Source organism: Crinia signifera, chromosome 19 (genome assembly GCF_055691185.1).
Source record: "Crinia signifera chromosome 19, ASM5569118v1, whole genome shotgun sequence".
NCBI lineage: Eukaryota > Metazoa > Chordata > Amphibia > Anura > Myobatrachidae > Crinia > Crinia signifera.
This window is the reverse complement of record NC_139226.1, coordinates 109,040,303-109,067,913: the sequence shown is the minus strand read 5'-3', so window position 1 is coordinate 109,067,913 and position 27,611 is coordinate 109,040,303. Positions and strand designations below refer to the sequence as shown.

The following is a 27,611-nucleotide window of genomic DNA, read 5'->3' as shown; positions in this document are numbered from 1 at the left end:
CCATTAGGATGCTTATACAATTTTTAATCGCATTGTATGGCATTGTATGCCATATACAATGTCATACAATTTTAAAATTGTATGACATTGTACAACATCGTGAGATATCGCATCGTATGCCTTTTGGTATGCGATGCGATGGGCGCCGCTATAATTCACAAGTACCAAGTTCTTTATTGAAACCCAACGCATTTCGTCAGAACGACTTCTTCAGGGGTATGACAAAAAAAATGAATTATTAGGCCTGTGCGGCAACTAATATTTCATTCAGGACAACGGTAAAATCAGTAAGGCGATAAGTTATGGGGAAGCCAATCTGGCTAAGTGTATTAGATATTTTAGATACTTTCTGTAAAAGTCCTTAAGTGTAGGGCTCACAGGACCCCTAAAATGATGAATTTTGGGGGAAGCCAATTTGGCTAAGTGTGCTGGATAACTTCATTTCCTAGAAAATAGGGCTCATAAGGCCAATAAAGTGATGGGTTTGGGGAAGGCCAGACCGGCCTGGTGTGTTAGGAATTCCCGTACGGATGAGATCCTCAAATACAGGGCTTACAGGGTCGTGTTCATACGGGTAAACCTTATAGATCCTGTGAGAAAAAGGTGGAATCCAGAGAGAGTATCGCCTCTCAAATAGTCACCACAGTGTAGCAAAATTCCAAGCTCCTTCACTGGCTGACAATATTGTATTTTTGTATATATATATATATATATATATATATATAGTGCAGTGGTTGATTGGTTATATACCGTCTCAAGAGTCTTTTTTCAAGCCGCCGTGAGTGCCACGTCCACTGCAATATACATTACCCCTTTCCTGACAGGGGCACCGGGCGCAGCTATATTCGTTATTTGGAGTGCCGGGCCACTGCAGTCATATATATATATAGTCAAGAGACTATATATATAAGTCTCTTGAAAAATGAGTTGTGCCCCGAAAAGGCCCGTCGAGGCTAATAAACTTCAAGTTCTTCATCAGAACCTGCTGCAGTGACGTGTTAATCCTTCTAGGATTCCTGCTTGGTATATATATATATATATATATATATATATATACAAATATTTCGGGACAGGTTTTAAAGCAGCAGAAATACTGAGGCTTGGGCTGATTAGCAGCACCTGTGCTCCCCTAATATAAGGGTTTCCAGGGCAGAGGGTCATTGCAGCATTTAACAGAGTGGAGCTTACAATCTATATTCCCTACCACATGTACACGCACACACAGACATTCTAGGGTTAATTTTGTTGGGAGCCAATTAGCCTACCAGTATATTTTTGGATTGTGGTAGGAAACCGAAGTACCTGGAGGAAACACACGCAAGTACGGGGGAGAATATACAAACTCCGCACAGTTAGGGCCATTGTGGGAATCTAACCCATGACCTCAGTACTGTGAGGCAGTAATGCTAACCATTACACCATCTGTGTTGCCCCTTCCCTGCTTATGCTGACTACCTGGTGTGCTGTGTACCTGCTACAAAATAAAGACCAAGACTTCATCTTATCCAGTGTGTGTGATTCCTTGTCACAATATATATAATGAGATTACTGAGGTAAGGTTGAGTTATAGTCACATATACGATAAACTATCCTAGGCAGATTGTTTTCCTCATAAAGGAATAAACTGTTTTCCCTTAAATTAAAAACAAAAGCGAGAGAGCAAGAAATAAATCCGATAACTCTTTCCCCCTGTGCCTCATCCACTCTGTCCCTGTCTCCCCAAATGTCAGGATTTATCTGGGAGCTGTTGCCCCCGAATTGAGTCTATAAAAGGATCTGCTGGAGGGAGATCTCCCCCCTCCCATCCAGCTGCAGTCTCTACCCCCTTCTCACATCCTTTAGGTATCCAGAGAATGTGCTCAGACCCAAACCCTGCATTTCGGTCAGACCTTCCCCTAATATGGAGTTGGGAAGATCAGACTGCAGAGGGGGGAGAAGGTGGGTTGATACTCCCCCATCTACATGGAGCCAGGACAGGACTTTTATCTCCCCATCCTTCCCCTCTCTTACTCAGTGCTCTGCAACCTGGAGACGGAGACCATCGCCCAGTAGCAACCTGTGAGTTGGGATGGGGGCATTGGATTGGTTCTTTGGGGAGGGAGACTTAGCAATCGGGGTGCTGCTGTTGGTGTACATGTTAGCTGTTCCAGAGGTGAGATCAGGGCTGTGTGTATGTACAGTAGTCGCCCAGTGAGACAGATGATAGGGAAGGAAGATACACAGGTATCACTCTGTGGGAACTTACCTCCGCTGCATGTGGGGAATAACAAGTGGGATACAGTGAAGTCAGTTCTGTAAGTCCCACTGCGTTCTTCAGGGCTTTCTTCTAGTTCTAGGGTTCTCAAGAATTGGCAACAATTTGACTATATATAGAGATAGATAGATCCCTGTAATATATATAGGGATGTGATTTGGGATTCTGGGCAGCAGGACAGACCATGACTGAGTGATCTGTGCACACTGAGCTCGCCCATTGCTAGCAGACAGGTGCAGTGGGATACAGGTGGCTAGCATTCTCCTGTTGCTTTGGATGGAGGATGCTCCCTATATACCAGAGTGGTAGGATGTCAGAATGTTGATGGCTGGATGCACTAAGCTTCAAGAAGTGATAAACAACCAACCAATCAGCTCCTACCTGTCATTTTACAAACCCAGCCTGTAACATGGCAGCTGATTGGCTGGTGTGTATCGTTTTATCACTTTTTGAAGCTTGGTACATCTGACCCGTTAGGAGAAAGCTCATGGAGTCCCTGATCTGCAGCCAGTGAAACCTGTCCAGCCTGTGAGTTACAGTAATAGAATGCTCTTTGGTGAACTATATCCCTATTGTATCCTTTATTGTTATATATTATATACGTTTTTGTTTGTTGTCATGCGTATGCAATGTTATTTCACTAAAGATGTATATTTAAAATGAACCCAGTGTGACTAAAGCCATGTTCAGTGACCCTGTCGTGTTGGGATTGTAGTAGAGCAATGTCACAGGTGCCAGGTACTCCCTCATCTCCTTCAGTCATACCATGGAGACTTTTATCATCAATGGTAGCTGATTGCCCGCTGGTCCACCCTTCGCCACCCCTGCCTTTTACACTGTATGTTAACTTGCAATCCTCAGTAGATCGGTTTAGCGCACCCAACGGGATATTCAGTAAGGATCTAAAAGCAAAATCTTTCTCTAGTGGACAAAACCATGTGCATTGCAGGTGGGGTAGATGTAATGTGCAGAGAGAGTTAGATTTGGGAGGGGTGTGTTCAAACTGAAATCTAAATTGCAATGTAAAGGTGTATACACAGATGTACAATTTAGTTTATGTACACAATTTAGTCTATCTGCATACAATTTACCATGGGTCTTCAAACTGTGGCCCTCCAGATGTTGTGGAACTACATGTCCCAGCATGCCCTGACAGTTTTGGCATGCTCTTATAGGAAAAAATGTGGCAATGCATGCTGGAACATGTAGTTTCACAACATCTGGAGGGGCACAGTTTGAAGACCCATGATTTAGACTATATAGTGCAGATCCTCACTATATAGTCTATGCAGCCAAGACTTTCTGGCTGCGATACGGGAGCGCGCATCGGGATCGCAAGGGTTAAAACCCATACAATCTGCATGCGATCCAGATGAGATTTTGACTATATAGTCAAAATCTCATGCACATTGTACAAGTGTGTATACACCTTAAGACTAAAGAAACCAGTATTTATTCTGCATGGAAACAAAATAACTCACCCATATCTAACCTCCCCTCTTTGCAGTCACCCTAGACAGAGAATACAACAATACAGTAGCCTCTCATCTTTTTCCCTACATATCCAACCTCACTTCTGGTGACATCATCTAATTTCTAGACTTCTCAGTGCTGCTCTATACCTGTAGACTGGTGGTGGGCAGATGTATATGAGAATTGGGGAGGGGTTTGGCATTGAATTTCATGAATAAGTCGGGTCCTCTATGGTACAAAGGATAGAACCCTCTCCCTTATTCTATTTAAGACTCCCTTATTCCTTAATTCCACTCCATTCCTCACCCCATTACATTATAAACTTACTCGCAAAGGGCACCTCTTCTCTCATATGCATGACACCTAACCTTCCATTACCACATACTAACGCTCCATCCTTTGTTGCTGTAATATTACGCATATTACCTGCCTACTGATGTCACAGGTGGGCCTTCTATTGGTTGCATGATTTCATGCCACCTGTGTCACCCTGTTACAGTGGGCAGCCGCAGAACCTCTGTGGCGTTACATATAGATGACAGTAATAATATAACTGATAATGATGATAACAACAATGCCGTTAGGTGCAACTAAAGCAACTGAACGCCCATGGAAATTTTGCTTTATTGTAAGCAAATATATATTGTGTAGATGTTGTGTGTATCTAAGCTTGCAATTTTGCAGTATACATGTCGTGTTGCTATTGGGGAACTAATGCTCTCAGGCAGGTTCTCAGTGCCCTGGTCTCCTATTGTGTGCCACATTACTGCATTACATTGGAAATAGGGTTATGTAGGTTAGTAAAATGAAATACACAAGAGCTGGAAACACTCGAGGCATCTGGGCCAGTGGCCAAGTGCTCAGGAATCCCAGGTTAAGTGAAATAATGAGTAAGTTACAGCCATGATTATGCAATGTCAGGCAGGACCTTCTCATTGAGAACATGACGTACTGTATGCATGATTTATATTCTGTAATGATAAAATGTTCATCACGTCTCCAGGTCCGAGCAGCCATGGCCAATAAAGGTCCATCCTATGGGATGAGCCGGGACGTTCAGTCTCGCATAGAGAAGAAGTATGACGATGAGCTGGAGGCACGCCTAGTACAATGGATTAAGTTGCAGTGTGGTGGAGATGTGGGAGAGCCACCGGAACAGGGAAGACTTGGATTCCAACAGTGGCTGAAGAATGGAATGGTGAGGACAGACAGGCCCAATGTCTCACAGTTATTCAGCCAGCCATTGTGTGTCAGAAGTTGGCCGGTTGGTACAGGGCTGTCCGTGTGTTACTACTACTGGGTCTGTGATTGTTGGCCAGATGTACTATGCCTCACAAAGTAATAAGGTGGACACAGCTAAACTACAAATCAGCTCCTGTTCTTTCAGCCTGTAACATGGAAGTTAGGAGCTGATTGGCTGGACCTACTACTGTCCAACCCAGCTGACCACACTGCCCTGCCGGCAGTGGGATCCCTGCTGTAATCCCTCCTGCCCAGCTCACAGCCGCTCCCTCCACAGGCTACGGTGGGCTACCGCCATCTCATAATGGGGGTAGCTCAGGAACCCACTGTGATGTTGATACATCGCGCAGCATTGCATCCCCCATAGTAACCTATGGGGGCAGCAGCTGCGAGCGATTAAGAAGAGTCCCTCCTACATATATTTGCAAATATCTGATAAATGGGCCCCAATGTCATGTACATAGCCTGCGCTGGTCTGGGATGTCCTCTGTCACTGTACAGTGCTCTTTTATACCATAGCTTTTTGTTGAGTAAAGATGTCTATAGATGACATAACCACTGCTGGATGTGATGCAATATGCAGGCTTGCTGAGATAATAATCTGCATATTGAGAGAGTCCTGGTTTAAAGCAGAAAGCAGCCACTGAGACATCTGCATAAAGCAGCTTTTCCCTTCATTATCATTTATTTTATTGATTTATATAGCGCAGCATATAAAAGGAGACGGTGATACAAGAAACAGGGTATTTACAGAGAGTCAAAATGTAGGAGGGCCCTGCTCGCAAGCTTACAATCTATAGGGAAATAGGCATTGATACATAAGGATAAATACTGTATTCTTTATTGCATCGATTCCACCAGAATGCAAGGTTCTGTGACTGGTTCTGGAATTTGATAAGCTTGCCTGAAGAGATGAGTTTTCAGGGAACGTTTATAGGTTTGGAGACTGGAGGAGAGTCTTATTGTGCTTGGGAGGCAATTCCACAGAGTGGGTGCAGCCCAAAGAAAGTCCTGCAGTCAGGAATGGGAGCGAGTAATGAGTGTGGATGAGAGACGCCGATTTTGGGAGGAGCGTAGAGGTCGGGTTGGAAGATATTTTGAGATAAGAGAAGATATGTATGTTGGTATAGTTTGGTTTATGTGTAAGTAAAATAATTTTGTATTGAATACGGTAGAATACAGGTAACCAATGAAGTGACTGACAGAGTAGCTTTGCAGACGATGAACGTCTGGCTAGGAAGATTAGCCTCGCAGCTGCATTCACGATGGACTGTAGTGGTGAGAGTCTGTATTGGGGAAGGCCAATAAGGAAACTATTAAACAATGCGTGAGATGATGAGAGCATGGATTAGAGTTTTTGCAGTGAAACATCATCCACTTTATACCGTTCTCTATGGTTTGGGTGAGGAAACGCTGGTCTCTGAGTGTCACGCCAGGGACTGGAAAGCTTTCCACTAATAAACATATACAAGTGGAGCCTGCTATATAAAGAAATGACAACAGTCCTTACATAACTCTGGGTACTATATATAGATTCATATATGACCACATAAATTATAAAACAATAAATTATTAAGGATGGGACAGCTACACAGATTTCATATAGAAAAATAATTACTATATATCATGTGTCATGAGGTGGAGGATTAGCCAACCTGTGGCGCCATCAACTGGGCAGCTGAGACTTGTATTTTCACAACAGCTGGAGAGCCAGAGGTTAGCCAAACTTGCAGTAGTGTTTGGGAAAGGTGACCATAAATGGTCCCCTTTGTCGCCTGTACGACTAGAAATACAGATTAGTGGTGGGAGTGGTAGACTCGTGTTCCCAAAAGCAAGAGTTCAACATCATTTGATAGTTTGCATAGAATACAGAATACTGGCAATAACTATAATCCACAGAGCCTGTTGTCTAAGTAAGCCTCCTGCAATTCTCAAGATCGTTATGTTCCTTTCTTTCAGATCCTTTCAAAACTCATAAACAGCCTGTACCCCAAAGGGTCTCAGCCTGTGAAGATACCAGATCCTCCTCCCAGCATGGTCTTCAAGCAGATGGAGCAGGTTGCGCAGTTCCTAAAGGCTGCTGAGAATTATGGGGTGGTGAAAACAGATATCTTCCAAACCGTAGATCTGTATGAAGGTAAAGTATGTGATCCTCATGTACATACAGGCCCTTATTCTGGTGGACTTGCTCTTGCGCAAATTCACAAGGGAGAATGTTTTGCGCATGCGCAGCTGCATTTCTGTGTATGTGCATACGATAGGAGCGTGCAAACTTGGTGCTTAATCTGTTCGCCGAGTGCACGCTCCCTTTCTTTGAATTGAGTAATTTTTATTAAATTTTTCCAAACATAAAAAAAAAGAAAAACGAACATACAACGTTAGGGTTCCGACATAGGCAAAATGAGCATATATCAGGTGATCACAAGCAGTAATATGCATATACACAGAGTACCAAGGTTGTCACAAATATACTAAACAGTATTGGCTCCCATCGACTATGTGAGTAAAGCATGGTTGCCCAAAGGCGCCATCCAGACAACCAAAATACCAGGAGATATACAGTAGGAACGCATTTGTATATTTGTGTACTTCAGACTCAACGTTCAGGATGAATAAGCAATAAATTACCATCTGTCAGAAATCGCACGCTCCCTTTCAAGCAGGGTGGCGGAGAGGGGCGTGGGGTGCTGGCCAGGGGCATTAGCATATGCATACGCCCAGCGTTTCATGGGCGTTTTCAAGAAAACGCTGGGCATACATTTAGTAATGCAGTCATGACGGACATGCGGGGGGGGGGAGGCAGCGGACATAACCGGATGTCAGCCGCCCACCCATATAACTGCATTTTTTCACTCATATGTACGAGTGGTTTGGACCATCCGTACATATGCGTGTTCCTTTCCCATCATTCGATGGTCGGCAACCATCGAAAGATGGGGGAGTTTCCCACTGGCATTTGAATGTTTAAGTAAATCATCCATTTGTGTGCAGGACGAATGAACCCGGTGTAAGAATGGGTGGTGCCGGCTAACCATTCACAAGGCGGGGTTAGAGTGACTTGCAAGGGTGCGAACTCAGAAGTTTCTTTTTTTAAAGGAGCAATCTTTTACAAGGTAAAACCATGCCTCTTTAAGTAACCTTTCAAGTTCAGCCGGCATACCGCACATCTGCCATTGACTTCATTACACCTACTTTTCTATGAAGGAGACACTAAATCTAGCATTGCAGGTTGGAGTTAGCGCAATTTTCCACATCAGTTTAGAATTTCACATAGTAACACAATGTATTCAAGTAACATTGGCCCCCAGCATCTGATCAGATTCCATCACCTGTGTTATTAGTGCACCTTTGGTCACACAAGAGGGCTCTAATAGCAAGGGCACCAGTCTGTGGGTTCCTTGGGGTAGCAGGGGTAGATGATTTTGGGCCAGATGCACGAAGCTCCCAAAATGATAAAATGGGAGAGTGATAAACAGCCAGCCAATCAGCTACTACCTGTCATGTCACAGGCTGTGTTTGAAAAATGTCAGGCAGGAGCTGATTGGTTGGTTGTTTATCACTCTCCATTTAATCACTTTTAAAGATTAGTGCATCGGGCCCTCTTGCCAAGCTTAACAGATGTGAGTGAGGATGATTGTGGGTCTGTTACAATTGCAGCTCACAGTTCTTTAAATGAAGTGTTGCGATTTTCTTCTTCTCGGCAGGTAAGGACCTGGCTGCTGTACAGAGGACAATAGTGGCTATTGGGAGCATCGCAGTCACTAAAAATGATGGACAATACCAAGGAGACGCCTCATGGTTCATGAAGTAAGTGACAGAACTGACATTGGGACAGATGTATCAAGCTTCAAAAAGTGATAAAATGGAGAGTGATAAACAGACAGCCAATCAGCTACTACCTGTCATGACAGGATGGGTTTAAAAAATGTCAGGTAGGAGCTGGTTGTTTTTCACTGTCCACTTTATCACTTTTTGAGGCTGGATACATCTGGCCCATTACTGGAGAATAATAAAACACACAATTCCATCAATGTCGCTCAACCACACTTTCTATCTGTCCCCACAGGAAAGCCCAGGAGCACAAGCGGGATTTCAGCGATGACAAACTGAAAGAAGGAAAGAATGTGATTGGTTTGCAGATGGGCAGCAACCAAGGGGCCACCCAGTCTGGCATGACAGGATACGGACGCCCAAGGCAGATAATCAGTTAAACTGTAGCCGATAATTATTAACCTCTTCACTGCTGGAAGAGTCCCCGAGCGACATGACGTAGTGAAAGGGTAAAACACTGTGTGTAGTAGCTCTATGCCTAGTTCCAGTATGTCCAGTCAGCAGGTGCTTTATTACAGCCCAGCCAATCACAGGGGCCTGCAGCAATTGGGATTAATAATCACACACACGTTCCTTCAAGTAAATGCATTCCAGGTATTGTGGCGTAATTGTTGAATGTGATATGTACTTCATAACATACAGTAGTTAGTAGATGTGTTTGGTCACTCCCTATTCATCCCCGTTCCTGGAGTAGTGTCTGAACATCTCGACTACCCCCCCCCCCCAGGGATTGATGAAGATGTGATCCCAGCACAAATGTCTTGACGTCATATTCCCAAGAATGCCAAGCCAGCCAGCGGAGATATTCTTCCCAAACCATGGAAGCCACAGCATGATCCATGTATGTTCTTAGCTTTAGATCCCTCTAGCATTAGATAGACGAACACTATAGAGTTAAATGTAATATGGCGTGAGAATCGGAATGTGAGAAGTCCCCCCCTCCCCTTTTTTTAAAGCGGCAATCAATTTCATGGCAAAAATCAACCCGTTTTTTACAGTGTTAAAGATTGCCGCTTTAAAAAAAAAATGGACACACTCTCACTTTCTAATTCTCACACACGATTACATTTGGCCCCAAGACTCAGTCTGATGTGCAGTTCACATCGTCTTTTCATTTCTACCCAACAGCACTGTAATATGCACTCTCTACCCTACAGCAGTAAAGGGGTTAATGTTCTAAAGTCTTAAAGAAGAAAATATTCAACTTCAAATGTTTACCAAGAGAACTTTTTTTTTAACTTTAATTTTTTTTGTGGTCAAAATAAAAAAATATCTGTTTAAATCAATAAAAAGTTAATTATTTAGTTATAAATACATACACCATTGTTATAATGATCATATGGAATTGGCCCCCCTGCCACATTTTTCCAATTAGTATATAAATGAATTGGCAGACCCTTGCGGGGATGGTGATGACAAAACATTTAGACACACATTGGGCCAGATTCTCTAAGCTTCAAAAGTGATAAAATGGAGAGTGATAAACAGCCAGCCAATCAGCTCCTGCCTGACATTTTTCAAACACAGTCTGTGACATGGCAGACATGAGCTGATTGGCTGGCTGTTTATCACTCTCCATTTTATCACTTTTGAAGCTTAGAGAATCTGGCCCAGAATCTTTCTCTAGTTTTCTGTGCAGGGTCCTATAGCTCAATAAATAGTGTCTGACTGCAATGCCACAGGCTATGGGTTCTAGTCCCAGCCAGGTCACCATCTTCAGATGTAATAAAGGACAGTCTAACTGAATAACAAATAGCTCTCAATTTAAGGCCATGAATGTTGCATTGGTATCAGCAATGGAAGGAGTGGGGTAAGGAGAAACTGGGCCTCAAAGAGGATGGAAGCTACCTTCCAACCCTGTCGACCTTATCTTCAGATGTTAACCCAATGCATGTCGACCTTAACAGGTTCGACCTAATGATCGTATCCCAGAAGCTACAAGTGAAAGTAATTAAAACCGATATTGTCAAGTGCCACCAACAGTGCCCTCCCGCCCTCCTTCCCCTTCAGTAAAGTGTGCTACTGTTGTGCGGTGGCACACACTGCAGGATATGGGGGTAATGTTGTGCAGTGGCGCACTCCACCACCCTACTTTCGGCCCTGTGTTCAGATATCTTAGATTCTGCTGAATGTATTCACATAACTGAAGTTCAAATAATTGTGTTAAGCTGGGTGCACACATAGGAGCTCCCGTAGTAGTAGTAGTACATTTATTTATAAGGCGCCGCAAAGTGTCCGCAGCGCCGTACATAGCAAACAAAAAACAAATGACAAGGTAACGTACAGGGTGTATTGAAAAATACAGTATAAATAGGGGTATAGCTGGTAGAACTAAAATCAGCATCAGTTCAGAAGTAGGTGTCAAAATTGTCGAGGAGACGGAAGATGAAGTAGAGGAAGGGAAGAACAGGACAGGAGCACAGGTGAGGTAATGAGGTAGGGTGAGTACGTGAGGAAGGAGGACCCTACTCATAAGAGTTAACATACTTAAAATAGGTGGGTGGACGAACGAAAAACAATAGGATAAGTAGGAACGGAGGGGAACGGAGGCAGGATAGGAGGATCAAAAGAGGTTAGGAGGAGGGATAGGCTAGTCGAAGGAGGTAAGGGAATCAGAAAGCCTGATGGGTGGCGGGAGGTTGTTCCAGTGCAGGGGGGCAGCGCAAGAGAAGTCTTGGACACGGGAGTGGGAGGAGGTGATTAGGTGAGAGGTCAGTCGGCGGTCAGTGATGGAGCGAAGAGGACGGGAGGGAGTGTGGATTGAGATCAGTGAAGACCCCCGGATCTGTCGTTTTGGTCAAATGATATGTCGTTAATGACCAGACGTAGTGTGCCTGGATAGCTATATAGTGTGTTCACACTAGCCAATAGACACCATATTGTTAACTATATAGCTTAATAAATATTGCAAAGAGTGTAGACACCTTTAGTAGCACATCAAGGCTACAATTAGATATGAGATTTTGCAATAGCTATAGCCAGTGACTGCGGCCACCTGTACAATACCATTGCTGATCACGCTGGTGCTTGCAGAACTTTGCATTTAAGGCAAATGACATTGCTCTAATAATAAACGTTTAAAGACATACAGTACAGTTCTATATTTTACATACTATATTAGATCTGTAATATCAAAGGACCTCAAAAACACACCCATCCGTAAAGATTGCAACAGAGTTATTACTCTTAAGGCCCATACACACGAGGCGATGTGTTCAGTGAACAATATTGTTGAACAATGAACTTTCCAGTGACCTGGACAATCGATATTGTGCATACACACTGAACGATTTGACTAATGACGAAAGATCTAGCTACACAGTCTAGTAATATGCACCTTTCTGTGAACGACATAGCCAAAACTGAGCTGCAAGTACAGATGGCGGAAACCCTAGTTAACGACCCGCGGGGGCGCACAGCATTCATGGCATACACACCGGCTGACATTTTGAACGCCATCACTCAGAAGGGCTAGAATGACCAATATTGTTCAAAATATCGCCCAATGTGTACCCCTATATGCAAAGATAGAACATCTTGCCCAGTGTGTGCTAAGCTTTGAAAAGTGATAAAATGGACAGCGATAAATCACCAATCAACTCCCAACTGTCATTTTTTAAACATCCTTTGACATGATAGGTTGGGGCTATTTCGCTGTTACATTATCACTCTCCATTATATGACTTTTCCAGCTTAGTACATCTGGCCCTTTGTGGTGTATGAAGGTAGGCAAGGTACACTACCATCCCCTCTACTGTTTGATACAAAGAGGTACATTTACTAAGATGGGCGTTCTATTGGAGATGGGATGTTGGCCATAGCAACCAATCAGATTCTACTTTGTATTTATTTTGCATCTTCTAGAACATAACAGATAGAATCTGATTGGTTGCTAGGGTCAACATACCATCTTCAATAGAACTCCAATCTTTGTAAAAAGAGGTAGCACAAATCAGATGTGGTATAGAAAGTCTAGTGTCTAGTTACACAGTCATAAGGTCAACATAGATTAGATCGACAGGGTCAAAAGTGGACAGAACAATGGCCAATACAATGTTTTGAAGTTTTTGGGTGTCATATTGTATGTTTCATCATGTGACCACAATCATTGGAAACGTGTACCCCCCCCCCCCCAGATTACTATTCCTAATCATATTTCACGTGGGCAGTAAAGTAAACAAAAGTATGGGGAAAAAAATTAAAAACTCCCCCGAGAAAGTGTTGATTGTTTGGGTGTTGACCACCATGTTAACTTTTCATTTACCTTTTGTACCGGTCGACATAATTCATGTCATCAATATGGTGTTGACCGATCATGCGGACACTGTACAAATCACAGGTGGCGGATGACCCACGCAATAATATTTCATTATGAAACAATGGCCCAGATGTATCAAGCTTCAGAAAGGAGAGTGATAAACAACCAGCCAATCAGCTCCTACCTGCCATGTTCTAGGCTGGGTTTGAAAAATAACAGGTAGGAGCTGATTGGCTGGTTGTTTATCACTATATTTTTTTTACTTTTTGAAACTTGATCCATCTGGCCCAATGTCCCTTTCAACCCTTCTACACAAATACTGCGCTGGATTGAGGGCCATCTTATTGCGTTCTGCTGTGTCTATGATCTTACCAACATGGTTTCACTGCAGCAGTGTACACCCCATTAGACAGATGCACACAGACCGACCCGGCGGCCATTGATACCGATGAGGTATCGACGGCCGACAGGACTCGGCATGTTTGCCGGCATCGGCCAGGAGGATTTTTGACTATATAATCCAAATCGAATCGAAAAATGACACTGAAGCGCAGCGTGTACACAGCATGAACCCGGCATGAATATAAGAAGAACGAGGAGAATTTAAGGCCCAATCAGGGGCAGAAATAGGTCTGGAACCGTTTCAACGATACAAACACCAATCTGACATTCCACCTTGTTATTCTGGGACTTCAGTAGAAAAGAAATACACAATGCTCCATGTAAAACCTTTTATTGCTCTTAAAATAAAATTTACAACAAGATGTCCATCTCTATTTTGACACCCAAAATTCCCTCCTAAAAGCCTTATATAAATAAACATCACCATGTAGAGCCGAGATTGCAGATTAGGTTTCAGGATTAGTGGACTTTGTAAACGTATTTCAGTTCTTTTATGCTGATAAATGACTTGTATCTATGCCAGGCGGGATCACAGTGATTGGAAGCACGATCGCGTCTCTCTGGGGGGGGGGGGGGAAGGGGGGTGATTTAGTGCTGGATGCATTCTCAGTAGCATCTGCAACAAAGTCAGCTGCAGCGGCAGTGCCGAATGGGTACATATATCAGACATGGAGCAAATCGATGTTGTGCTCACAAAGACGCATCATTAGACGTTCGAGCACCCCTATGATCTTTTAATGCAGTCCTTGACACCCCTGTCATCTTTAGCCATCCCCTAGTCACTGCCCAAGAATGCGTATTAAAATTGCATGGATCGCCTCGCACTGTCATTATGTGACCTAGAGGACGCATGCGCAGAATCTCCTAAATCTTTCACCTCATCAGACCCAGAATGTGATAATAAAGCATCTGTTTTAGATCAAGGTTTCTAAGTATCACCTATAAAAGTGTTCTAAAGGGTTCCCAAGTGTGCAAAAGGTTAATAAGTAAATGTAGGTTATGTTATTCTGATAATAAACTTATTTTGACTTCATATTTAAAAGGCTGAACAATGATTTTAACCCGAGTTACAGTGTTGTTTCCTCTCCCCCAGGTATAAAGCTGTAGTCTTCCCAGTCACTTAGGGGATTATTGTGGTTCACTCCTTCTAGCAAATTCCTTCTTAGATGGACAAAACCATGTGCACTGCAGAAGGGGGGGGGGGGGGCAGATGTAAAATGTGCAGAGAGAATTAGATTTGGGTGAGTTATATTGTTTCCGTGCAGGCTAAATACTGACTCCTTTATTTTTACACTGCAATATAGATCTCACTTTGAAGCAAAACCCCACCCAAATCTAACTCTCTTTGCACAAGTTACATCTACCCCACCTGCAGTGCACATGGTTTTGTCCATCTAAGAAGGAATTTGTCAGAAGGAGTAAACCAGAATAACCCCCTTAATACCATTTGCAGCAGCAGCAGCTACATATATATGTAACACCAGGACATTTTCCCTGCACATAAATTAACCATTCCACCTACTATACCACTGTCTGTTCCTGGATTACCCAGTGATTGTAGAATAGCAATAATCTTGGCTGAAATAAAGGTGTTTCTATTTGCTTTAGTTGGGTGTAACCTTTCCTGCATTACATCCGGTCCTAACCCTTTACCCCCAAATCTCGCCGCTCCCATTTTTGTTGGCATTGAACACAAAGCTATACTAAAGCAATGATCTCTTGCGCTGGGATAATACATGAGAACGCACAATGCAAAGTTCCTAAAATCGCTTCTTTAGGCTGCATTCGAAAAAATGTTCATTTTGAAGAATACATATCAATGAGACCGCCATAGTGCCAATCTTGGATAGATCCATTGGCACTATGATATGGGCAATATCATCTCTTCATTTATCGAAGTTTTAGTAAATTTACCCCTAAGTATTGGTTTAATGTGGGAACCCTGGCTAGTTTATTGCAGTGCCGGAACAAATATAAGTTTGCATAATTTTGATATAATTCTCCTAATTATGCAATTCGCTTTAGTTTCATTGATTGGTCTCCGCACGGCAGCAATTTGAATAAAGGAACATTAATGCTTCAAAAAGAGGGTCATGAATATCTGAATACCTTACTATATTGACTCTGCGGAACTGTTCCCACCATTACATTGTGTCTGACGTTACCAATAGCGTTTCTTTTGCTAAACTAGCGTCGTCTATGCTTGGCATTTTGGAGAACTAGTTTATGAAATTATTATTATTAGGAGGGATGATATACCCAATCAAGCGCTATCCCAGCGCTTGATTGGGTATATCATCCCTCCTAATAATCACATTTAGTTTTTCTAGGTCCTAAAAGGTTAGACCTAATTGATATACCCCAGCTGCCATCCTTCAGGAGTGCCTGAGATAGAGCCCAAACCCTCTCTTTAATGAAATTATTATTATAATTTTTTTAAATTGCCATAAAAAAAAACAACACATTACTAGGTCCTATAGTAGAAAGGTTCTCGTATAAAAAGCGTTTTTTTTTAATGTCCTTTGAAACTGCTTATGATTATCACCCGTATTAAAGCAAAATCCTAAAAATAAAGATTTACTGTCCCTTTAAACTGCTTAAATAGGATCACCCGTATAAAAGCAAAATCATAAATACCCAAATAAAATATTATATATAATTTTTGTTATACCATAACAAACCTGCCACACCTGGAGGAACCAACATTTTGAGTCTATTGTTTCGAACCTATAGACAGATGGTCATTAAACCTAAGATAGGACTGCCAGTCTACGCACCCGCAGCCAGGAGATCGCTTGCGTTGGATCAGTCCAGTCATCATGAAACAAGGACAATATCTGTATGTACTTTACCCTCATACAATAAGCTTCTAATTTACCAGGACGTATGGCCGTGTCACACAGGCGCTAATTCAGCCTCACGGGTGTAAATGCCTAATATCGATCACCGCTATTAAAGAGCAACTTGTACTAAGCACTTACTGAAAAACACTCTGGGTAACAGAGTCTGCTCCAGTTTCAATCAGAGATCAGTGTTGAGCATTTAAAGTATAAAAAAAAAAAAAAAAAAACAATCCCTGTCTTTTTGTCTCACAGAAATCACTTAAATGTGTAGGACTTACACCCGGTGTGTTACTGGAAAGGCAAAGCGCCAGTGTGACAGCAGCCATAACGGTGATGAGAAAAAAAGAAAGAAGAAAGTCTTAAGTGCAACCATTTTTTTTTTTTGGGAAGCGGAAACTTCATGAAAAGCGATCGTTCCAATTCAGGTTTCTTTTCCGCTGTGGGATTTAAAACACCATCAATTATGCTGCAAATATCGCAGGAAACCAGCAATTTGGAGACGTCGCTATTCATTACACCTGCCCTCTTAGTGTCCATTCTGTGCGTTCTTCTTCCTTCTTGACGCACAGATCAGTTCTTTTATCCATCTTCCTTTAAGTCATAAAAGTCTGCACCAAGTTCACTAGCATCTTGTCTTACTCTGTCCACGTGCAGCGGAAATTCAGAGGCCACACTTTGCCTTCGCCCTGTAGCGTTTGTGTTTTGTTCTCGTGTTTGTTTTGAGGCTTGGTGCCTGTGCAGCGTAGAGCGCTCTGCATTGTCCTCCTCTTCCTCATCCTCTAATACAGCATCCTGCAACCCACAAAGGGGCAACGACTCTGTCTCACTGCCCGCTTCTAGCTGGCGGGGGCTGGGACTTCCTCGCCGGCGGCTCCAGCTACACGGTGACCCTTCACAGCTTAGGTCCAGATCTTTACTACTGGATATGCGGGAAAGGTACAGCTCCACCGTGTAATACAGCGACCAAAACACAGCAAAACAGCCAAGCAGCATAAGGGTCTGCAAAATGGAAGTCAAATGGGGAAAGGGGGTCATTAGAGAAAATGAACATAAAAAAAGAATATTTAATAAAAAAAAAAAAAAGAAGTAGTTCTTACCCGTAGTGTGTTACTGGTGATCATATAATTCTCCTGCTCAGAAATCTCCAGCCCCGGGGGACACGGAAGGGAAAAGTTACTGTTCAGGAACTCACCACTCTGAGAAGTCTCCACCAACCTATAAAACAAAGCACAGGTACAACTCACTGAGGGCCAGATGTACTAAGCCTTGAAAAGTGATAAAATGGAGAGTGATAACCACCAACCAATCAGATCCTACCTGTCATTTTTTAAACACCGCCTGTGACATGGAGATAAGGAGCTGATTGGCTGGTGGTACATCTGGCCCGGATGTTCCATACGTTCCATGCCTGATGTGTATGCTTTTACTGCTGGAGTTTAAATCTGATATGTACATAGAAAGCCATGACACAAGATGCTCTATCCACACAAGGCGGGGGCGCACGCAGGAGACCGCCCAGTGTTTTATTGGTGTGCCCATGGAAACGCTGGCAGACACCTGCAAATGCAGGTATATCTATGCTTACTTGGGGCAGGCGGCTGACATCATATGGCATCAGTGAACCCCCCTCCCCACCGAATAGCGAGCGCTGGAAAAAGACCAGGCTGACGTTTCTTAGCAAACAGTGGAAAAATCCTTTGAGCGACCATCGTATCATTCTTCCCCCGCACACACATCCCCTCGCAAGCTAGTGAGGGAATTGGCTCGGTGGGTGTTCAGAGGTTTACCTACGCGCCAGACTGCAAATATAAGCAGCATACGAACAGGTCTGAATAAGGCCCTATTTACCTTCTTCTTTCAGCCACATCCTCGGGTGTCCAGGAAGAGCCATAAAGCGTTAGCTGCCAGGACTGGAACGTGCCCATCTTCAGCGCCTCATCCCCTACAGTAAAACAAGGTTGTGTAAGAAGCGGAGGGCAGCTTACCCTCCAGCACAGAGCAGGCACACCGGAGGCAGAGACACCATTGATCAGCAGCCCGTGCATGCTGTCCACTATACAGAGACAAAGAGCTTCCCTCGGCGAGAGATGGATGATCCCTAATGTGCAAACATTTCTTAAGCCGCTGAAATAAGATCTTGGTGCGCTGCGGGAGATTAAAGCCTTCCATCCGCACTCTACATCTGTGTGCTATTAAAGGTTATCCACGCGGCAAACAACCTGACAGGTCCTATACACAGTTATACCAGTGGGTCCGATCACGCTGAGTAGGTGCAATGTTATATACAGTAGTGATGGATTCTATGTACACAGACCCAGGGGGAACAGCACACTACTGAAAGCTTACCAATGTCACTGACCAGGAGCCTGTACATCCCTTCCGCGTTCTCCCCCCAGCAGCGAACAGTTGAGAACGTCCAGTCAGAGAACCCGCTTGGGTCACTAAAACAGAGGAGAACATCAATGACATCACCAATAAGCTGCACATGTCACACTTAGTACAGTATACTAGGATCAGGATCATGGATTAGGATAAAACCATGTGAGGAATAATCTGTACAATAAATGCCTACACTTCAACAATGGCCACATGCTGAATACCATAGGCTAGAGAGGAGTAAGCCAACACAGGTTCTGTCAGCTTGTCGTCCACAGCAACATAATAACAAATCATAGTGAAGTATCTGTATTACGGTGGTTTATACCAACACTGAGATAATAGAAGCGGACTGAATATGCAAAAACAGGCGTTATTACCAGCCGGACAGCAGAGGTTCTACACTGAATGCAGGTGGAACCTGGGCAGGTGTCACTTAATAATAACTGCTGGTCTGCATGTCAGTGCCAGGGGGTAGGGGATCTTCTGCTGCCTCTCCACCCACGGGTTTTAATGTGTAAAACGAATGAATCCAAACAATTAATTATCGACAGAGTGGAAGTCGCCACCCAAATTCCATAACTCTATTAACTTTATTGTTATAAACAAACAGTGTATGACATCACCATATCTAGACACCCATAGGCACGAACTAACTAGCTTTGTTCCCTTTTTGTTATATAGTCTGCCACAAAAACAATTTGGGTAACCATGGTAACGTCTCATCTGGGCATCTGTCAATACATATATGGACATAGTAATAATAATTAATGGTCCTGTATTAGATTACATAAGAGAGCCCATTTTGTGCCGAATTTAAAGGTTTGTGTAAATGTTATTTCCCGAAGGGATGTTGCCTTAATGAATCTCCATCTTGTAGTAATCGGCACCTTCAATGTGAGTGTGTAAGCATTTATTATAGAAGTGAACAGTGCCTCTCACATTGCAGTCCTTTGCACCAGTGGTGTCCCTTACCCGTATCAACACTCGTTTTGGTAATGGGGGGAGGCCATGCTTTGTGAAAAGGGGGTGTGGCTTAGCATTCCTACCGTTGTGGAGTGGTTGTGATGCCTTATACAAGGGGCAACATAGTCTAGAATCTGGATCTATTCCTCAAGCGACTGCTGGTCACAGAAGAGCCGCTACTGATGTTTGTGTGTAATATATGATTATATACAGTACACACACACACACACACACACACACACACACACACACACACACACAAGATCATTGTGGTAGTTAACTATTAGCAGCTTTATTTTGCACCTTGAGAACATTTCCACTTGTTTCACACCAGGTCCGGATTCAGTATGAAACAACTAATGTAAAACATGGGAAGCTGTGCACCCAAGCCAATGATTTAAGGCCCCAGCAATGACATGCGGATGATACACACCTGTCAATCTTCCGTGTGGCTCCAATGAGGGATGACATTCCACTCGGACAGAAGAGTTGAATCTGCAAGTTTCCACGGCGTTGGTGTGTGATGGTCACTGTCACGGACACATGCTCCAAGGTCCTCATCCCCGACAGCAGGAGGTCCGGTGAGGTCACTAGCAAAAGGAAAAGCAGGAACTTCATTACCAATGGAAGCTTGGAGAGAAGCAGAGGGGGAAGAAGTCGCAATACAAGACCAGCTGTAACCGAAACAAGTCATACTGATGTCAATGTAAAGGAAACGGTAACAAGGGTCAGGGGGCAATGCAGGGAATGTGTCATTTACACATAGGCAACAGGAAGGGCAGAGGAAAAGATGGCTGCCTGGAGCTGAACCTTGTAATGTAGGTTTGGTACATGTAACCTGTCTGCTTTGTACATGTAGCAGGTCTGGTGAGAATATCCTCATTGCCTTCAGCAGATTTCTCCCCATTGCACAGGACTATGGGGGTTATTCAGATCGGACAGCTGTTGTGCGATTATCAAAAAAAAAAAAAAAAAAAAAAACCGCACATGTAGGGATCTTAGTGGAAAAAAGAACATAGATTTAAAATCACAATCCTCTCGTAATTTCACCTGCAGGAAGACGGCGTTTGGGGTTGGTGACCATGCGATTTCTGGGAGCGTCAGAACAAGATGCTGTCACACATAAGGGTTTTTAGCGAGGGTGTGTGAAGGGTCTGAGTTACTCACATCTGCACAGACTGGAAGAGTCATTTGATGGTGAGTGCGGATCAGCAGGTTAATAGCAAGTACCGAGGTTTTCATCATTAAAAACCGCACATTTCCCCGGGGCGGGTCTCATCCTGTCTGGGCGGCGGCGGAGGCGATCTACTCGCAGTCATCTGCAACTTTGCAGAGGAGTGAACAACTCTAAATCAGGGCCTAGGGGCCTGATTCAGACCGGATCGCTGGGCCGCGATCAGCTAAATGCTGCCCTGTGACAGTCTCCCCCGCCCCTGTGCATGGCTACAAATCAGGGAGTGAAGCCATTCGCAATCCCTCACCATCAAATGGTGTTCCCCTGCTCGCAGTCGCAGTCAGTCTAGACTTACTTAGTGCTGCGATGGCCGTGGGGACGAGGGCGCTGCCGATTCAGCGACCCTCCCTCCCAACAGCTGCATTTTCCAAGGCACTACAAGAAAATTCTGGCGTGCTGACACCAAACGCACAACGCTGGTCACTTAACTTGGCCAGCGATGGCTAGGATCGCACTGTGCAGTCAGTCAACAGTCGCTTGGACTGCAAATTCACAGCCCCCCCCAAAAAATCAGGTATGAATCAGGCCCAATATACGAAGTTGGCCTGGATCAGATCCCATCCAGATCCCAGTGTCTAAAACAAGTGAGTGGTAGAGGGAAGATGACCCTAGCCACTATATAGTATACAGTACTCATTCGGACCACGTAATACACCACAGAATGAAGAATAGACTTTGAATGAGCTGCTAAAAGGAGTTTGAATACTGTAGCATGTGTATACAACGTGTGTCCCTACAGATGCTGTGGAACTACCAATCCCAGCATGCCCTGCCACAGTTTAGGATGCCCTCACAAAATACCTGTAGCATGGCATGCTGGTTTGTGTAGTTCCACAGGAGGTGGTGGGTCGCATGCCGAATACCCGTGCTGAGGGCTGCCCGGGGGTGTCACAGTGATCACACTTTGAATTTTTGTTGCTTCCATGTTAACTGTCAAGTCTGTAAATGAATTGCATGTAGAACATAATGCAATGTGATGAAAGATGCTGTTCTGTCTCACTCCATCATCGGAACCATGTAGTTCCTGACATAATTACTAACAGCTCTCTCCAACATTCCCTTTCTCCTCTCACCTCCATCCCACTCCCCCCTTACCATCACACTACTTGTTTCCCGTCTTCTCACATTTTTTGCCGGCCAAGTCAGAAGCAGTAAACATTGCCTAAAAAGGCCAGAGCAAGAAATCCTGAATGTAGCTTGGCGGGTGCCCAGCGGAGGTGGATGTGCCAGTTGCACAACATCTCACATCAGCAGCAGGGGGGCTGCGCAGCTGGAAGGAGCCTGCACCAGGCAGCAAACGGTTACTGTGCAGGCTCCAGATTTACATCAAGTTTGGAATCGGTCTTATACATGTCAGCGCGCATTGCATAAATCACGCAGGAGGTGACGTCTAGAAACCGAACGTGATGTATAACCAAACTCGGATTTATGTCATGCGTTAAATATACTTTTCCAGCTCAACCTTCTTCCAAGCAAATGGATATGCCGGAGTATAACAGACTCGCGACTATAGTGGTCTGTCTCAGGAACATGAAAGGAGATGTTCTTCCGAGTGTCATAACACAGACCCGGCCATGTTAGGGATCAGCTTAAAGACAGTTTTTTTTAGAAAACAGAAGTAAACATTTCAAAAAAAACAATCTAATTCAAGTCACTTCTTACCAGTGTCCGTACGCTCAGCTGGTCCAGCTACCCATCCACTCATGCCACAGCATTTATACCAATGATCGCGTAGGACAGGATTTGTGTCGCATGGGGCTGAAGTTTAATAAGCAACTTCTAATTTATTACCAGTTTCTTATATAGCGCACACATATTCCGCAGCGCTGCACAGAGAACACTTGAACACTCACATCAGTCCCTGCCCCAGTGGAGCTTACAATCTATATTCCCTACCACATGTACACGCACACACAGACATTCTAGGGTTAATTTGTTAGGAGCCAATTAACCTACCAGTATATTTTTGGATTGTGGGAGGAAACCGGAGTACCCGGAGGAAACCCACGCAAGTACGGGGAGAATATACAAACTCTGCACAGTTAGAGCCATGATGGGAATCGAACCCATGACCTCAGTGCTGTGAGGCAGTCATGGTAACTATGCAACCGTTCGTGCTATTAAAAACACAAGTTAATCCTAGTGTTCACTCTAGAAATTGTGCCGGGCAGGGTGCCGGGGGCGGGCCGGGGCAGCCGACGGCACACTTGTGGGCAGTCCCGGACCGCCGACGTCACTAAAGTGGGCGGGCCCGGCCGCGCCGAAGATGCTGTCACCACAGGAGGAAGGTGCCTTGATGCCGGGGAAGCGCCGGGCATCGCCGTCTAAGGCGGCGCTGGGCTTCCCCGTGCAAGGAGTCGGGCAGGCACCAGGCTGTTTTAGCGGGGCGCTGCTAGAGGGGCAGGGAGCATTTTTCCCTTTAAAAAATGTGCAGGGCGCAGCGCCCCGCTAAAACAGCCTAGTGGGAACACTAAATCCTATGTTCCATGTTGTAATCTTAAATTGGGCATACACTACTGCGATTTCTCACAGCAGTGTACGCCTCTCAGTGTGTAGGAACGGAGGGACATTCAGGTGAGTGGGTGGCACCATGGGAAATTTCCTGAGAGCAGGGGAGGGGTGAGGTGGTTAGCAGGGCAAGGAAGAAAGAGCAGCATTGTCTTCATATAAGATATCTAATTTGAGGATAGGTGCACGTGGACAGGCCTGTAGTGTGGAGACAGCAGAAAGATAGGTGGTTACACCAGATACTACATGAGCAAATGAGTCCACAAAAATAAGGAGCAAAAGGCTGAGGATAGTGCCTTTTTGGACCCAAACATCTAGCAGGAGTGAAGGGGAGTACATGCAGGAGGGAGAGAGGAGCAGTAGTAAGTGAACAAGGACAGAACTGAGGTCCTTATTCTAGTTCACTCTGGTCCTTATTCTAGTTCATCCTTCTTAGATGGACAAAACCATGTGCACTGCAGGGGGGCAGATGTAACAGGTGCAGAGAGAATTAGATTTGGGTGAGTTATTTTGTTTCTGTGCAGGGAAAATACTGGCTGCTTTATTTTTACACTGCAATATAGATCTCACTTTGAAGTTAAACCCCACCCAAATCTAATTCTCTCTGCACAAGTTACATCTGCCCCACTTGCATTGCTCATGGTTTTGTACATATAAGAAGGATTTTGTCAGAAAGAGTGAACTAGAATAAGGCCCAGAGAATCCCTTTCTTCCTCTGCTCACTCCTTTGGCCTTGAACAGGTTCAAGAGATCAGTATGGAGGGAACACAACTGGATACAGTTGAGAAATTGTCAGCCAGAAGATGGACAGTCGAATCCCGATGTGTCCCTACCTGATGCCTAACCCCAACGCTCTCCCCACTTCTCTTCAACCTAGCCCTCCCACGCATAACACCTTTCCCCTCGACCACAGCCTAACCCGCCCTGCAATACTTCTGATCGTGATGCTGGTGGTTAGAAATCCAGCAGCGGCACTGACAGTGATTTTGGATATGTGGCACCCGGTCAGGATTTTGACTGCCAGTTTCCTGATCCCAGATCCCATATGGAGGAGTATCCCTTTTATGGTGTTCTAAATAGATCAATTTGGCCAGGGGTGGCTTCTATGGGCTCGCTAAGCAGGGTATGTGCGCTGCTTAGCGAGCCCGGCTGAATCAGGCTCTAGATGCGCTTACTGCTGTAACTAAAACTGGACTGTCCACCAGCTGCAGGACACCTTCACAAGCCATCTGCTCAGCATTGTAAAACAACACTGCAAGGTGTCTTTGTAATACGAAGGATTACATTCTGAATGAGGTAACATGGGTAAAATGAATGAACAGACAGTTGCACATACTTTCCTGCTTACATACGCTCAGACGTGCACGTACTGTATACACAAGAGACCTGCACACAGCGAGCGACAGGGTCGGAGAAATGTATTCACAGCACTTAGATCTGTCACAGATCGGATTATGTATACTGGGGCAGATATATTACGCCTGGTGAAGGGATCAAGTAGAAGGTGATAATGCACCAGCCAATGAACCCCTAACTGCCATTTTTCAAATAAGGCTGATGTGTTATCACCTTCCCCTTTCTCTCTTCACCAGGCTTAATACATCGGGTGCCGGACGAGGTCCCGACAGTCATTTATCCGACAGTCATTTATCCGACTGTCAAAACGCCGACAGCCGGGTGCCCGACGCCCACCCGCTATTTTCCCTCATGGCGTAGCGAGCCACCGTGCCCGCAAGAGGCTTTTTTGCGCTCGCCATGCTGTCTGAGTCCGGGCAGTCGGGATCTCGACGGCGGGATAATGACTGTCGGAACCCCATACCACACCCAATACATCTGCCCCACTTGTGCTAAGTGATGTAGACTATGAGATTTCTCTGGAACACCCTGGTGGCACAGATCTCAATGTGTGTGTAGGGCGATCTAGACAACTCATTGTTTTGTATGCACTTGCTAGGCGATCCGACTAGATATTACCTGAATGCGCACAAGATCTAAGCCGTCGATAGCGGCATGCGGAACTGCGCATAATTAGATCGCTTAGAAAATAGGCAACAATCGCACTGTAGGGGTGATTCTGTTGGTTTGCAAACTAATTCTTTCATGGACAAAACCCATGCTACACTGCAGGTGGGGCAGATGTAACGTTTGCAGAGAGAGTTAGATTTGGGTGAGTTACTGTATGTTGTTTCTGTGCAGGGTGAATACCGCCTGCTTTATTTTTACACTGAGATATAGATCAGTATGACCATACCTCAACCAAATCTAACTCTCTCTGCGCATGTTACATCTGCCCCACCTGCAGTGTACATGGTTTTGTCCATTAAAGAAGGCGTTTGATTTTGCAAACCAACCTGAAATCACCCCCTGTGTGTATGCCCCATAAGAGTGTCGCCAAGTAGTCCCAAGAAGAAAGGAAGGGGTAGGGGTAGACTGACAAGTCTATGGAAGAAACCCATTAATGAAGACTAAACTGTCCCCACCATCAACTTCTTCCAGGTCACCCTCAATTAACGATTCCTTGGTCTCCTGAGCCTGCTGCTTTGCCATCACACCAGACTCCAATGTCTTCCTTCAGCATATACAGTAATGAGTATATAACCTTATAAATAAAAATCGACAGATTATGCCATTTTCTTATCAAAACACTTATCCATGCTCTCATCAGTTCCTGAACGAACTACAGCACCCACTGCCCATCCTGGCACGAATGTTATGGGGTTTGTAGACCAATAGGCAATCCCCAGACAAACAACATAGCAAATCTGCTAGAACAGTCATCTCATGCAGCATTAGGAGCCTTGTGATGCTGAATAGGCTTAATCTTCTCCCCAAACTGCCCCAAGGGGATTAGTGTATGTACGCTTACTTGTCCGCAGGGATTCTGTCATAGTCACACGCCTCCTCATGAATATTAGTATAATTGTAAGGCTGCAGACTGAATACTACTAAACCATGATGTAAGGCAGTATAGTATATGGAGAATGACAGGGAAGGCGGGGGCCAGAGGCTGCGCACGGACAGCCAATAGGACAGCCCCGATTTACGGATTGCCAAATGCACTATACCAAGACAGAACATTGACCTAAGTACAAACTGTGCAGTGAGCAAAATGTCAAATTCTATGTGTCAGTGACTTTCTGAGTGAGTAGATATTGAAGTTGCCTTATAAGGATACAGAGTTACCACAATATTGTTTTCCAATTAAAAAAAACCCCAAAAAAACACGGAGCTGATTCTGTACCATCTTCATGCCGTACGTTATACAAGTCAGCAGAAATAGCTCCAAATGCCTCCTGTAACTAGCAGCAGGCGTGGTTCCGTTCTGCTTTATGGTATACCATCGTTAGGTCGGCACCAGTAAGGTAGTCATGAATTGACATGGGCTTAGGTTGACACCTGAAAAGGTCAACATGGGCTTACGCCGACAGGGTCTTTAGAGCCACACAAGCATGGGGAAAGGTCAACAGTGAAAAGGTCAACTTGGGATTTACCACTTCTTTTGAACCGACGTGTGCCTACAGGCGGTATTTTATACCCTACCATCCACTAGGTGGACAAGTGTCCAATACAGTGTCCATGTCGACAGTGTCAACATTTGGGAAGAAAAAAGTGAAAAAAAAAAAATCTAAGCCCCTGTCAACCTTCAGTGGTCAACCCAGCTAACGACCACATGACCCATACACTTGCTTTATACCCCATCCCTTGTAGAACTCTTCCAGTTCAGAAACAGCCTCAGTCTTTGCATGTTTGACAAATGCGCGCACTTTCCTTTAGGTCTATGTGTAATCCAAAAATGCGGTCTCTGATACATGTAAGTATTGCAAGGAATCCGGTCTGTTACATGTGCCGTGCCACCCATTCCAGCCTCAGAGATCTGAAGTCACACCTATACGCAGTCTCATCCACTTAATACCAAACACTCATCTCTGTGCCACAAAACCCCAAAGCATATCAGAGGTACCAGACACCATTATGGTTGCCAAGGTTTTATCCGAGCAATTCACCCTTTGCTTCATCATGTCAGAACAATTGCAAAAATATTACATTAACGAAAAGTAGGGTACTTGTGTATTATCGCGGCGCCCGTTACGTAGTTAGTGTAGTGTCCCTGTCAGAATCAGCGTAGTGTTCCCGCGGATAGCGGAGTCAGCGCCCCTTTCAGAATCAGCGTAGTGTTCCCGCGAGTAGCGGAGTCAGCGCCCCTGTCAGAATCAGCGTAGTGTT

At 44.5% G+C, this 27,611-nt stretch overlaps 2 protein-coding genes across 3 annotated transcripts in view; one reads left to right on the top strand and one right to left on the bottom strand.

Moving 5' to 3' along the window:
* The first annotated feature begins 1,907 nt into the window (after nucleotides 1–1,907).
* Nucleotides 1,908–10,082, top strand: TAGLN (transgelin). Its single transcript, XM_083163157.1, has 5 exons — nucleotides 1,908–2,058; nucleotides 4,731–4,925; nucleotides 6,929–7,106; nucleotides 8,674–8,776; nucleotides 9,036–10,082. Exons 2-5 carry the CDS (start codon nucleotides 4,743–4,745, stop codon nucleotides 9,178–9,180), a joined length of 609 nt encoding a protein of 202 aa, XP_083019283.1. The 5' UTR covers nucleotides 1,908–2,058; nucleotides 4,731–4,742; the 3' UTR covers nucleotides 9,181–10,082.
* A 3,693-nt stretch (nucleotides 10,083–13,775) lies between these two features.
* Nucleotides 13,776–27,611, bottom strand: part of PCSK7 (proprotein convertase subtilisin/kexin type 7) — a 43,315-nt gene continuing 29,479 nt past the window's right edge. For both annotated transcript variants that reach the window (XM_083163153.1, XM_083163152.1), the window contains exons 12-16: nucleotides 20,079–20,235; nucleotides 18,650–18,744; nucleotides 18,152–18,245; nucleotides 17,401–17,518; nucleotides 13,776–17,302 (exon numbers count right to left, since the gene is read on the bottom strand). In XM_083163153.1, coding sequence (XP_083019279.1) covers nucleotides 16,883–17,302; nucleotides 17,401–17,518; nucleotides 18,152–18,245; nucleotides 18,650–18,744; nucleotides 20,079–20,235 — 884 coding nt within the window. In that variant the 3' untranslated portion in view covers nucleotides 13,776–16,882. The remainder of the gene's footprint in view (nucleotides 17,303–17,400; nucleotides 17,519–18,151; nucleotides 18,246–18,649; nucleotides 18,745–20,078; nucleotides 20,236–27,611) is intronic.

Coding starts and splice junctions, on each gene's coding strand:
- TAGLN (XM_083163157.1), top strand. CDS start 4,743: ATGGCCAATAAAGGTCCATCCTATGGGATGAGCCGGGACGTTCAGTCT. Junction 4,926..6,928: donor AGTGGCTGAAGAATGGAATG/GTGAGGACAGAC, acceptor CCTTTCTTTCAG/ATCCTTTCAAAACTCATAAA. Junction 7,107..8,673: donor AACCGTAGATCTGTATGAAG/GTAAAGTATGTG, acceptor TCTTCTCGGCAG/GTAAGGACCTGGCTGCTGTA.